Raw genomic sequence first — 15216 nt, 5'->3', positions numbered from 1 at the left:
ACCAGGCTGTTTTCAATAGTTTTTATATTTACATATAAATAAATAGAAATGTAGTGGTGGCAAGAAATTTTCAATGTGTGTTCCTGCCAAAAATTTTCATGTACAGATCAGATGTAGAAAAGTGAAAAAATGATGTAATGCTGTCATATTTCTAACATTTTGACCCAGCTGCTACAAGTCTTCAACTTGTGGTTAAAACATAGAGTTGTGGAAATGGCAAGTTACTCTGCCATTTAAATAAATTCCAAAGATTCAAAGGTATGTCCTAAGAGGAAAAAAAAAAAGAAAAAGAAAAAAAAGAGAGAGAAAAAACTATGAAATAATCTTGTGTTTTGTGTTTCTCAACAGTAGGATAAGACACACAAAGGGAAACATACTCCAGTAACATCAGGGTTCATTCACTTCCCTTATCATAATGTACAACATTCAGACCTGAACAGTCAGAATGAATAAATAAACAAAACTCCCTACTTTTATCACTGAAGAATTTTTTGAGCTCTACAACATTTATTTATGGTCGTTTTGTATATTACATGTCATGAATCTAGAGTGAATGAAAAAATCTTTTTCAATATGCTATTTTAGAAGGCTTGAGATTATCTAGAATGTCTCTGAAAGCTGTTAGTTTGACCTTTTACTGTCTTCCAATCAGAGCTATACTTATTCACATCAGTTGTATCATTGAAAAGCCAAGCATCATATATATACAACCCTCCAGGGAAGACAATGTATGATGTATTTTACACTTAGGCTTACAGGCAGTGCAGATACCAGAGGTAACCAAATGGCTGTTCAGAAACAGATGTGCATCTCTATAAACTGTCTGAAAAACCTCACCAATAGCGACAGAAATGGTGGATTGGAGATCAGAGCATCTGACTCACACAGCAGTAAGTTACATCCTATATTCTGTGCAAACCTTCCTTTTCCTGAACTATTGTAGCATATATGAGGAGTTACTTTGCACAGTGTGTGGGGTAAGGACCAGGGCTGGACAGAGATGACATTTCCAACACCTTCAGCATTATCTATGCCTGTTCTTGAGTGCAGTAAATCCTTATGCAAGAATTTAGACAGCTCTAAGGCCTCTTCCTTCAGAGGAGGTCACAAATTGAATGGGTTTGTGTGGAAAGAAATACAAATTCAGAGAAGAGGAACATGTAATATGAAGCTTAAAGACATGGAGGTAACAAGGACTACAATTCTGAATTAGAAAATATTAAAAACTATGTCTATCAGGCATATTGAAATATTAAGAAAATTTAAGAAAATCTTACTTAATGCCTAAATTAGTTATATTTAAAGATGTCAGAAATTTTTGCAAAAAACTGACATATATTGCCTGTGTGTGCATGGAACACATAATTCAACATAGTGTGGATTACTACATCACTTTGACCTCACATGGCCTCAACTTAAAGAAGAGAGAGTCAAACAAGATCTGATTGATAACCGAGCTTGAGCTTCAAAGTATTTTGGAACAGTATTCTTAAAGAGTTCAGACAGTGATTTTTTTTTTCAGATAACCTTAGAAGTTGTTTTAAGCTGTTCTTCAGCACATATGACAACCTAAAGGGCAGTACTAAGAAAATCTATAGCTTGGGACAGTGAGACTTGATTAATCAATCAGAAAAAAATCCCTTCTGTTTCAAAAAAATTGCATACCAAACTGCAATGTAGTCATTCACAGGTTCAGTCTGGAGTAAGGTAAAGTTGATATAAATCCCATGGCCTGGAGATACAATAATTAACCAAGTACAGTCCTTGGAATTTGGGTATTCATCTGGAAATCCTGGGGAATAAACTGTACCATTCTGAGCAGTTACATTATAGCCACAAGGAGCTGAAAAGAAAACAAATGAAAAAAAAAATTAGTAGTAGAAAATAGTTTTTCATGTTACAAGTGGAATATCAAAATGCTACCAAATTCTTAAAGCTCCACAAGACAAGACAACCTAAGTCTTAAAGACAGTCTTTCCCTTGGTTGGTTGCTTCTCAAATAAATACTGACACTTCTAAAAGTAACTTATGCTGATGTCCTTAAGGTTTCATTTCTTAAAATTCATCAAAATCTACTAGTAGTATTGTTTGCATATGATTCGTGAAACTAAGTCCACACACCATTTCAAAAGGGGCACCTTTTGTTTGTATTCAAAACTAAAAACCAAATCAACAAACAGGCCCTGCCCATTTCCATCCAACTGAACTGTAATTCAATGGGAATACAATTCTGGAAAAAAATAGGCTGCTTGTTCTTTCACTAGCCCAAAACCATTATGCTTTATTTCTGACAGGTTTGAGTCATTTTTAATGGTGATTCACTTGCAGATTGTATGCTAATTATCCTTATGACAAGTAAAATGGACCTACAGACATGAATTTGTAGACACTTCCCGAATGAAGTCTGTAGCCAAACCAAAGTTATGAAAAGGTTGACTTTATTCAAGGGCAGCAAATGTGTGATAATGTGCTCTTTTGAGTCTCGGTTTGGAAGAATTGACTGAATATGGATGAAAGCATGTATTCGAGTAGACATATGGCCATTAGTGTAAATTAGTGAGTCTCACCCATTAGAATGAGACCTTAATCTCATTTATGGGCACTCAGCATTGCTCTAGAACATTTCTCTTTAGCTCTTACCATCAAGCTTATGTTATTATTGTCAGTGTTTCTGTGACTCACCTTCAGACCCTCTTCATTTCTTTTTCAACTTAAGAAGTGATGGAAAATAAAAGCAGAAAAAATTGACAAAAGGAAAAAGAAAAAAATAAAAGCAGAAAAGGAAAAGGGAAAAAGGAAGGAGGATTGATAAATGCAGAATGATGTCTCATTTTCTGTATGGTTTAAAGCTGCTATACTGTTGTGGGTCATCTGGCTAGTTGATGAGTAGTCCTTTTTGACGGAGCTCTTTTAATAATCTCTGGATTTATAGGACAGGCTAAGGAGGCTTTAACTACTTCACTTTATTCACCCATATCAGTACTAATTTGTATTTAGCACATTTTCTGTCTGGACACAATCCTGTGCAATGTGCTCTAGGATGATTCTGCTTGAGCGGGAGGTTGGACAAGATGATCCACTGTGGTCCCTTCCAACCTGAACCAGTTTGTGATTGTCTGTACAGAATGGCACCTGCTCCTGAACCATGAATCTTTAGTGGCCAACAAATGAAACCAGCTAAGGAAAATGAAGGGTTGGTTCTATCTGTCTGATTCCTCGTTGCATGTTGGTTCCAGCAGCCAAGGGCATCAGACACTGTCTATCAGCTCTAGGAGTTCTGATGAAAATGTGACTCAAGCCCACTTTTTACTATTTCCTAAACCCCTACATTCATGCCATGGTCATTTTGTCTGGTCTCAGAAATCTACTCTGTTCTTTCCACATCCACAGTACTCTATGTTTACAACTAAGACTGCTTTGAAAATTATGCTTACTACAGGGAAATACACTTCCTGAGAGTAATATTAATTTCTAATTAATATACAACATTTTTCTGATTGAATTTTTATATTTAATATGTTTTGAGTTTACTAGATTTTTGACAGGTTTCTTAATGGTGTTATTGATTGTATACATTTTTTATTTTCCCTTCATTATTCTCTAATACTCAAGAAGGAGTACAGATTGATTGTATCTCAGTAAAGACAGTCTAATTTCTCTTATATGATTGTTAGCCATGGAAGATCAATAAATTTTGTCAGGAAAAAAAGTGTCTCAGGTAACAAAACTCTAGTAGAGTAAATAATACATCCAGTTGTTACTAGTCTTTCTCTAAAGATCTTTAAAAATCACAGAAAACATGACATTAAACAGAAATAACTGGTTAGATTTCACACAAGATAAACATAGCTTTAGTGTGAATCAACAAACCACTCTAAATTAATGATGTTGTTATGTTACACTTTGAATGACAGACATGAAGAAACAGAGATTTTTGAAATGAGTAAGTGTATAATCAAATCTTCTAAACTGTCAAATGCTAACAGTAGACCACATGTTGATTTATAATTGAATGAATGCCACACTATACGTTCTAATACCTGTTTACACTTAATTACATTGTGCATGGAAAGACAGTAAACATTTTTAAAAATCCATCAATGGATACCCAAACTCAGTTAGTCATTTACTGACAATTGCATACATTACACCAAGACATCTATGGTAAGTCACCAAGACAACTGGATTGCACAGGAGTAGTCTTAGAGAATGGCTATATGGCATGATTCTACTATGATTACTTGAGTAGCAATTAATCTAATTTTCTCCCATACACAGATTCTCAGCCTTCAAAAGTATGTGCAATCTTCTGTAGAAAGTTTTTGATTCAAATTTCTAAGAAAACTGGTCACAGCTAGAAAAAATATTTAATTCTTTTACTGATTTCTCTCTCAGATCCACTGTCAAATTACAACAATCAGAGTAACAATTTGTTTTCCCTGTAGAAAAAAACATTTATATGTCATAAGAATAATTTCAGCAGTACTAGGTAGAGCTTTAACACACACAGACGAATTTTCCACAAAGCAAGTAGTGTGCTAAGTGAGAGACAGAAAAGTCTTAATGCTCAGATAAAATAGAAAGCAACCTGCTGTCTAGTCAGAAATGGTACCTATAAATGTGCACAACCACACACACAACAGAGTCGCATGCATTCCTCAGCTGTGTGGAGGAGATGTAGATGACTCTGGGTACGCTTGGAAGGTAGGATTCACATGCACAGGAACCAGGCCAAGTGTACATTGTGAATTATGGAAATGTCAGTAGTAGAGGAATACCTTCTTTGAGTTAGAAAATGATGATAAAATCACCGAATTAAAACTATGGATGAGGGGATAGGGAAAAGTAAGAATGACTTTGTCCTCATGTCATTATAAATGTTAATTCACTTCTTTCATGTAATTTCAAACAACATATTTTAATTACTCTTATTTAATCTAAGAAAACGGAAAATGTTGATTTATACCATAAAATCTGCTTCTTCTATTATACCCCTTCATGTATTCTAGGAAATATGCATCTATAGGGAGTAAAAAGGAATAAGAAAATATAGAAGACTGCATGCCCTTTGGTGTTGCGTCTATATCACTAAAATATATGTATGAGGTGTTGAACTCTGGCTAGGTTTCTAACAAATTCTAAAAACATAGACTGTTAACATTTTACATTTTTATATGAATTTTTAATTGATATCTCAAAAGCTTTACCATATGTTTAACATGAAGAAAAACACTACACATCTGTTTATAGTGAACTTTTAGCATGAATAACTTTGTATTTTTTTCCAAAACATTTATAAAGGTGCCTCCATAACCTAACTGCTTTTGAATAAAAGTATCTTCTTGAAATAGTCTTTCACATAGAGGTTAAGATAATTTCTGGCAGCATCATGAGTTCTCATAATCAATACAACTGACAGATATTAACAGGAACAATAAATCACTGCCAAGGAACATGATTCATAAAACATTTATTATCTAAAAGGACATAATATTCTGCCTTTATCTGCTTACACTACAGATTAGGATAAAGGCACTGTTCTTCAGAAAAAGCTGCATTTTGTACAGGCCCACAAACAAGTAAACAAAAATCAGAAATTACTATGAGTTCTGAAGCAAAGGTACTACCAGAAAGTTACCTTCACATCTGGGGAAATGATAGTTCCAATTTCTGTTGATTCCATGTTGACAAGTGAGAACAGGCTGCCCCCTCAAAACATATCCAGGATAGCATTCAAATGATACTGACTGTCCCACACTGTAATCTGAGTTGACTATATAGCCATTCAAAAAAGGAGGAGGATCGGGACAGTTCTGTAATTCATAAGCTGGAAGAGAATGGAAGTATTCTTTATTTATTGCTTGATCAGTTCTCAAGACACTAGGAAGTACACATTAATATAAAATCTGTAATACAATCAATAATAGGTAAACACTAGAATGCCAAGATCCAGTTTTTCAGAGATTAACACATAACAAGAAAGGAATAATCCGTTTGGACTGTACAAAAATATTTTAGTAATGTAAAACAAAATCACTAATTCCTTAAAACTTTATGAAATACAAGATTTTCACAATCCATTGGATTTTTAATATTTATTGAACTATGCCAAAAATAATGTGACCTAAAGAAATTAAAAGAATTAATTAATGACTTTAACACAACAGAGCAAAATAAAGATCTAAAAAAATTACAGGTACCTGTGAAGGGAAAGGTCCTTTTAGATATATCACCATGCAAAAAAGTGCTTTAATGACTCATCATATTTCATGTTAGGTTCTGTCCTTTGGAGGACATCAAAATATTATTCAATGAAACACATTTAATTCATAAAAATCAGTGTGGTGAAAATTCAGAAGAAGCTTTCATTAATAACATTTACTAAGATATAAAGATAATGTAAGCAGCTCCAAATGAAGCAATAAAAAGACTGTTTTATAAAAATGTTATGCAGAATTACTTGCTAACATCTTAACATAGATTGGATAGTAAGTAATTGCCATTAAACAAAAACAGTTTTAAAAGGATGAGGGCTCTCCTCTTTTTGAAACCTCAATTTCAAGTTAAAGAATATTTCTGTCAGAAGAAAGTTCAAACAAGAATAATAATACCAGGGTGCTCTGTATCCACGTGTTGTTAAGTGCAAGCTCTAAAAATAAGGGAAGAGAATATGATGAACATATTCTTGAACAAAATATTTTGTCACTTTTTTCAAAGTTAACCTTTACAATATGAACATGTTCATCCTAGAAGTGTATACTTATTATTCTGAAATAGATTATTTAAACAAGCCATTTCAGGAAGACTAAGCTAAACATATATTTTAGATATGCTTAAGTGCTTACTTAAAGTGAAGTTTGTACTTAATTGGTTCACTGAAGTACAACAACTGGCAATAAGTTTTTTATTCATTGCTAATTACCGTCATGCTGAGCAATAAAAAGATTTACGCTGACACAGCCTTCTTCTTTTCCCTAATTCCTTCAGTGAATCCAGAGTTCAGTGTTTGTAATGCTAGAAAATGGGAAAAGATGTAGTGGTACTAGAAATATTCTGAAATCCTCTAAAAAAATCATATCCCCCTTCTCTCAAATAACAAAAAATTAAGAAAATAAATTTAAAACCTAACAATAAAAAATTAATTGCTACTGGAAGGAAATACAAAAAGGTTTATTTTCCCTAAATTGTGGTTCATTAATTTTTGTGCTAAATCTAGTAATGGCTCATTAATTTTTAATGGTATTATTACTCCTGCTATCACTTGTGTAGTACTAATACTGATAATATCATTATCAACATCTTTATACAAAACAGACTAGTAGAAAGATTATTTAAGAATATAGGACTCTGAAGAGTACTGTATCAAGACTGAAATATTAAACTATATAAAAATCTATTTAGCAAATTATATTAAAAATAGAATAGAAATAATTCCAGAAGTTCAGAGGATCTCACAGATTTTTTTTTTAAAGATGCAGCAATGCATTGCCCAACAGTTACAACAACAGTGTTTTGGAACAATGACAGCAAGAATTGGAATATTTTAACTTTGATTGTAGAACCTTTTGAGGAGATGAATACCATCCATCCTTATTGTTTAACTTGATACAATACAGGATTCATAGATTATGTTTTGAAAGTACTTAACACAGTCTCAGAATTTTTGAAGTTAGTATTAAAAATCAGTTTCAGGGGAAAAAAAAAAGCCTCTCTCACTGATTTACATAAAAAGATAAGACAGAAACCACTCAGGTGAGAGAGGAATCCTGACAGGTGTTCCATAGACTAAGGAAGTGATGATTGTGTGTATATGTATCAAAAGGGATAATTAGGAAGGTGATGGGATATTAGAGAGTATTGAAACTTGGCGTGACAAAAATTATACAGAATAAGAGGTGAGTATTGTCCTGATTTCTGCTAGGGAAAAGTCAATTTCTTCTAATTTTTTGAGAATTTTTCTCATGCTTTGCCAGTGAAGCGGTATGCAAAAAAAAAAAAAAAAAAAAAGGGAAGGAGCATAGCTGGGACAGGTGATCTGAACTGACCAAAGGGCTGTTTCATACCATAGAACATCATGCCTGGTATACAAACTGGGAGTAGTTACCCAGAAGGGTGGCTGGCCTGGGTTCAGGAGGGGGGCTCTGGTATCAGTCAGCAGGTGGTAAGGAAGTTGCGGACTGCAATGAGGTCTCTCCTCAATCTCCTTCAAGCTGGACAGACCAAGGGACCTCAGCCACTCGCCATACAGCTTCACCTCAAAGCCCTTCGCCTTCTTTGTTGCCCTGCTTTGGACTCTCCCTAATAGTTTAAAATCTTTCATGTATTGCAGTGCCCAAAAGTTAACACAGGACTCAAGGTGAGGCCACCCCAGAGCAGAGCAGGACAATCCCCTCCCTTGCCTGGCTGACCATGCTGTTCCTGATGCCCTCCAGGACAGGGTTGGCCCTCCTGGCTCTCAGGGCACTGCTGGCTCATGTTCAACTTGCCACTGACCAGGACCTTCAGGTCCCTTTCTGTGGCACTGCTTTCCAGCATCTCTTTCCCCATCCTGTCTGTACAGCCAGAGTTGGCACATTCCAGCTGAAAAATCCAGCACTTTCCCTCATTGAACTTCCTATGGTTGGTGATTGCCCAATCTTTTAATTTGCTGAGGTTTTTCTGCAGGGCCTCTGTGCCTTCAAGGGAGTCAGCAGCTCTTTCAAGTTTTCTGTTACTGGCCAGCTTTCTTAGTATCCCTTCCAGTCCCACCTCCAGGTCACCTACAAAGATGTGGGAGGGCACAGGGCCTATGATGGAGCCCAGGGGGACCCCACTAGTGCCAGGTCCCCATCTAATATCACCCCAGTTACTGTCACCCTTTGTGCCCAAAGCATGAGCCAGTTGCTCACTCATCATGAGATGTGTTTATCCAGCTGTGTGCTGGACATTTTGCCCACAAAGGTCCTGTAAGAAACAGCATCAAGAGTTTTCCTGAAATCCAAGATCACATAAACTGACTTCCTGTGGTTCACTAAGTGGGTTGTTTTGTCATAAAAAGAAAACCAGGTTTGATAAGCAAGATTTTCCTCTCATGAAGTTGTGCTAGCTGCGACCAATGGCTGCGCTGTCTTGTGTTTTTCAGTACCTTCCAGAGTATGCTTCTCCATAAGTTTACCAGGCACTGAAATGAGAGTGACAGGCCTATAGTTTCTGGGGTTCTCCTTTTTGCCCTTCTTGAAAACTGGTACAATGTTGACCAACTTCAAGTCAGTGGCACCTCTCCAGACTCCCAGACTGCTCAAAAATTGAGAGAGGTTTTACAATTACATCAGCCAGCTCTTTGAGGACACTTGGATAAATCCTATCAGGCCCCATAGATTTGTTAACAGCATCCCTTACTGTCATTTGGATTGTAAATAAAAAAAAAACCAAAGCAACAAAACAAAGCCTACCTTTTAAAATTCTAGCTACTCTTTATAGAGGAATGTATATGCTTTTTGCCTGTTGTAAATAAGGCAAACTAAATACATACAGAAATTTTGGGGGGTTGTTCTGGTATTTATTCGTGCAAGAGGAGAACCTGTGCCTAAAGCAGATCACCATAAATTTGAAGGTCAGTCAGTTAGGGGTGAAAGCACCTGCATATGAGCAGAGTAAAACTGCTTGTTTTGCTATTTGTTATTTCAGAAAATAAGGTATAGAATTTTAACATACTCTGCTTGGATTTTCTGGTATAAATTATATAGATGACTCATAAATTATTGGTCAGGGGATCCATGTGACTATGATACTATGATTTACAGGTCATTCAGGAAATGTTTACAGTTTTGACATAAATATTAATGATATTCTTCTTTGTTCTTTTGATATATGCAATTACACCTGATTTAACAGGGCAATTCATTATTCAGTAGTCATGACTAACAAATACTGCCAACATATCCTGATGTCACACCTTGCAATAGAAAACTCTTTTTATGAGTGTCATGGCCAAAGATTTGTTTGCTCAGTTACAAACTGAGATTCCATTTGACTGCAGACAAAAACTCTAGTGAGAGCCTGAAATAAAATGTAAAGGATCTGAGGAAAATATTTCTTTCCAATACTGGCAGCAGGCAAATACTTGAATTTTAAAATTATCTCATATAGCCATTTGCCATTTATTTGTGTAGTATATTTTCCACTGATAAGAAAAGATTGTAAATCACAAAATAAATTTAATTGATTCTCTGCTGCCTTGTTATGGTTCAAATGTATTTGCCATCTTACATAAGCACTAGGGTGACTTATTGGCTTTCCAAGTGCCACATACCTCTGTAACACTTAAACATGGAAAAAATTGCTTTTCAGAAAAATGGTATTAGCAGGGAATTGAGCATGGAATCACTCAAATGCTAGGAAAGCTCACAATTAACTCACTTAAAACTTTCATTTAGGCTTATTGTACATTCCTCTAGTATTATGATGTGTAAAACTACTGACTCAATAAAAAATATCCACTTCCCAGACTAGACTGGCCTGATCCACTTCTCAGACTAGACCGGCTTGCCATGAGTTTTTTTGGAAAGAAACTTTAAAGTTGATCTAGTTCCAACTTCCCTGCCATGGGCATGGACATATTTCAGTAGATCAGATTGCTAAAAGCACCATCTAAACTGAAGATGTTCCATCTAACTGAGGATCTTCAGGGATTCACAGCTTTTCTTGTTTCAGTGTCTCACCACCTTCATTTTATGTTCCTTATGTCCAATCTAGATCTACTATATTTTGATTTAAAACTGCTGACCCTTCTCACTAAAGGCCTTGGTAAAAAGTCTCTTCTCTTGTTTTTAAAAAGACCCTCTAAAATACTGAAAGGCCACAACAAGGACTTCCTGAAACCTTCTCATTTGGGCTGAACCCCAACTCTCTCAGCCTTCCTTCACAGAAGAGGTGCTCCAGCCTGCTGTTTACTTTGTAGCCTCCCTCCGGACCAACTCTAACAGAGCTGTCTCTGACACTTGAAGCGCCAGAGCTGAATGCAGCACTCCAGGTGGCGTCTCAAGAGAGTGAAACAGAGGGAAAGAATCACCCTCCTTGATCTGCTGGCCATGTCTCCTTTTATGGAAGCCCAGGATGCAGATTGCTGGAGCACAGGATAGGCCTGGCAATCTGGAAGCTCAGTTTATTGTTGTAGGCACCTAAGAACATAATCTTTACAGATGCTGTGACTCAGGACTAGAATCACAAAACATAATTAATGATTTAGAAAATAATTTTGTACAAGGCCCTCAGAAGATTGTGTTTTATTTCCTTTAGCATTCCTGCCTTAGGAAATAATTTGAAACCATTTTAGAAATACAGTAACTTTTCAACAATCCCCTTTTCATTCCATGATTCCTAAGACTCAGAAGCTCCATCATAATTTTTTTCCAGTTAAATGCCATCAGATTTAACACATTTAAATCATGTTTTGTGTGTGCATGAGTGTTTGGGGAAGAAAGGGATGGCAATTAGGACATTTTTCTGTGTATTTTCTGAAACATATTGCTCAAACTCTCAAATATATGAGAGTAAGATTCTTAGTTTGTGTTCATCTTGAACTTATATTGAAATTCAGAGCAGACTGAAAATATTTTTACAGTTCCAATAATAGGAACTAGGACTTCCACAGTAAAAATATTACAAGTCAAAAATTTATTCTGCTTCCCTTAAAGAAGTTCTAGTCCTAAAGGGAAAGTTATGTAGAAAAAAAACCATGTTCCATAAATATTAAAAGCTGAGGTAACATTAATATAGACAGGAATTAAAACCTACAAATATGTCTTATGAACCATTAGACTGTGTTCTTCTGTGCGCTGAATTCTGTTATGAATCCCTCAAAGGGCATAAAAGCTATTTATTTCTTCTGACCTGGCATAACGGCTTGCCAATCAGACTTCTGTGACTGTTCTTCTCAGACCTAGTGCACAGAGACTGTTTATATCTCAGGTATCGAGATTTGACATATATGGGGGTCTCAGAACCTCAAGATCACCAGTCAAATGACATATAGAAATGTTCTTCTAAGTATTTGTGGTTGTTTCCTCTCTGCTGTTTTAAACAGGTGGCATAACTGCAACACTCATAACAAAAGACAGTCATTCTCAATGCTTCCCTTTTTTATCTAAACACTACAACACTTATTTCAACAGTAGAAAAATGTAATTAAACTTAAATGTTGCTCTTAAAAAATGAGGACTTTGAAAGTCCTTTCATTATCTTGAAAAAAAATTCTAATTTCTTTCAGTAATTCAACAGGCAATCCCTGTGAACTTCTTTCTTGCTGCAAGTGAAACAAAAGGTTCCACAACACACAGAAATCCAGCAATCCACCTTGAACACAATGGAATGCCCACCATTCCCAATGCATTGCAATTACAAAGCTGAAGGGAAAAGAGAACATGAAAATATATCAGAGCATAAACCAATAAGAATCTGATCAGCAATGGTACTGAGAGTTGTAATTTCCCCAGGGTTCTGCTAAGGAGACAAAGCTTCTTTAATGCATTCAGAAATACACAGTATCTAAGTGATTTAGGTTATGTTTTCAAATCCTGTGCTGTGAGAATTCATGGGCTCAAGGACCAGCATTAGAACTCTACAAGTATGGATAGAAAATATTTTACAGTTCTATGTGTGTGTTCACTTTTCTTCTTCCCAAAAATAATGTGTTCAGAGTACAATCCCAAGCTATATTAAGATTCAATCTCATAACCATTTTTCTGCCTTCAGAAAATCAGTAGAAAAATTGAGAAATAGCATTATTAGTTCCATAATTCACTCTACAATGTTCATATTCTTTGCTTTCCCTTGAGATGAGGGATTATCAAAAAACCTTATCCTTCATAAAATGCTAAGATCTCTGGAAAACTTATTTTTTTTAAAGCCTACAATCTTGATTGAATAAGCATAGCCATCACCCATCTCTCTTTATTTTCAGATTGGTATCTACAAAAAAGGTATTTACCTGGCAAAAAAAGCCTGCTACCTCAGTGCCACTGCGTATTGTATTCTGCTTAGCAGAAAAGGCAATTATTTTCACTTTAAAAAATCAGTCCCTGAATTGAACTGAGTTTAGTACCATACAGTAAAAACCCTGAATTTAATCATAAATCCCTTTTAGTGTAATTTAAATACAACAGATCAGATTAGAATTAAGCTATGCAAGTTTGTGGGCACACCTAATATGTAACACATTCACTAATATGCAACAAATTCACTAACTAGAATGGAATTGGCAAATGTGACTGTAACTATGGATTCTTTTTTTTCCACTCTTCTTTTTTAAAGGGTAAATTAAATTAATTTCACTATTAGAAAAGTAATGCTTTTTTTGTTTAAAAAACTTTTCCCCCCAATTATAGTATATTAGGCCATCATAAAATGAGATAAATTAGGAGCAGTCTGAATAAAAACACCTGGTTAAATGTATAAAGATGTCAGGAGCTCAGCTCCATTTGTTTTGCTGTGCAAACTCATTTATAAAAATGACAAAAGTGGACAACTTAATTGTGTGAGCATCAATTAGACTAAAAATAATTTCTTAGCTTTCCATATGTAACAGCACTCCTTTTGCCCATAAGAAGATTTTGAATGTGACACCCATACCAATATCTCATATTTTATTTCCCTCCCAAATTTATATAACATGAATAGCAGCTAGGAAAGACATTGCATACTAAATTGAATTGTGACAAAGAATATTCTGACTTGGTAGCCAGCAAGCTAAACTGAATTGGTATCTATGGAGTAATGCTGCATCTTTCTTCTCAAAAAGAGCTCTATTTCAGAACTCTGAGATTTGACTGAAATTGGCCCAATGGTTTCAAAATTGTTTAACAAGTGTATACTCAGGAGGGTGACAGCCAGACAAAATAATGCTAAATTCCATCATCCAAAGAAATCAGGCTACGATTTGTATCACATTTGATTTACTGAAAGGAAAACAACACTTCTAATAGAGAAGAAAGGAGAAGAGTAACATTGGAGTAATGATGAATTATTTTTTAGTTCAAGTTTCAGCAATTGCAGATAGTCTAAGAGAAAGAGAGAGTAATTGAGAAATATAATACTAAAAAGAGTGGGAAAATCCAGAGATAATCCATCAGAAAAGATAAATAAGTATCAAGGGCAACAAATGTGGAACAGGAAAAGGAAAGTCAGTTATGAAAACCAACATATGCTTTGTATGATACAAAATAAAGCAGAAAAAATTGCTCATTTGTAAACCACTGGCATTTTCTTTCAGAAGACAAGAGAAGAACAGGGAATACATTGAAACAATACTTTCCAAAGTTCGTAGATTATAGATATCTAATTGAGTGTTTAATTCCGTATATGTTATAAATGATGCTGAGCAAGTTATTTTAGTTTAGTAATAAGAAGTTATAATATATGATGACCATAGAATTGCTAGATCTTCTCAGTAGAAATAACTAGTGTAATCTGTGATCTCAGAGGCAACAGAGTTGCTGCTTCATGAAGAAAAGTAAGCACATGCAAGACAATTAATTTTTAAAGAAGAAAAGTCCCATATCTGTTTGTAGAAAACAGAACCCAAGTAAATCATAAATTCAATAGAGTGAGCTTAGATGGTATGTCCTCGTCACTTAAAAATCGAACACAACCATGTTACCTACTTTCCACATTAGGAAAAAACCCCAATAAATCATAAGCATCTTTTAGAATACCTATTTTTTTTTAATTGAAGTGGATTATGTTGTGTGGTTTTTTAAAATGTTTTAAACCCATAAATTTTTAATATACACACATATATTCATACACACACATATACATACACTAAAATACTGTCTCTATCGGTAAGGAGTAATACATAAACATAAAATGCATGAATTGTCTTTACAGAAGAAATTGCCAACAGTAAATGACCACAAAAAGTTCACATTTTCTATGTCCATTTTCAAATACATACATTATATATGTATTTGAAAATGGACATAGAATGTATTATCAGGTGTTTTTTCATTTCCTTAATTTTTGCAGGAGTCTAGACTGCAAATACAGAGCATATGGAATTATAAAACTTTTCACCTGAATATTTAATATAACTGTTACCATTACATTAGTCATAGAAAGATTATATAAATGGGAAAACAAGATAGTGAATATTAGGAGTATGAATTGGTAACAGTATAACTTAATGGAATGGAAAGGGTTATGAACTGTGTGACCTTTGGCAAATAACATCACCTTCTT

General features: G+C 34.9%; 1 protein-coding gene across 1 annotated transcript in view; it reads right to left on the bottom strand.

The window, feature by feature from the left end:
- Positions 1–15216, bottom strand: part of CSMD1 (CUB and Sushi multiple domains 1) — a 1057667-nt gene that overhangs the window by 109647 nt on the left and 932804 nt on the right. The window contains exons 42-43 of the mRNA XM_005426386.3: positions 5639–5827; positions 1666–1843 (exon numbers count right to left, since the gene is read on the bottom strand). Of these exons, the coding sequence (XP_005426443.2) occupies positions 1666–1843; positions 5639–5827 (367 nt within the window). The remainder of the gene's footprint in view (positions 1–1665; positions 1844–5638; positions 5828–15216) is intronic.

The sequence above is a fragment of the Geospiza fortis genome, unplaced genomic scaffold (genome assembly GCF_000277835.1).
Source record: "Geospiza fortis unplaced genomic scaffold, GeoFor_1.0 scaffold56, whole genome shotgun sequence".
NCBI classification, from domain to species: domain Eukaryota; kingdom Metazoa; phylum Chordata; class Aves; order Passeriformes; family Thraupidae; genus Geospiza; species Geospiza fortis.
This window is presented reverse-complemented; position numbering and strand designations above follow the sequence as displayed.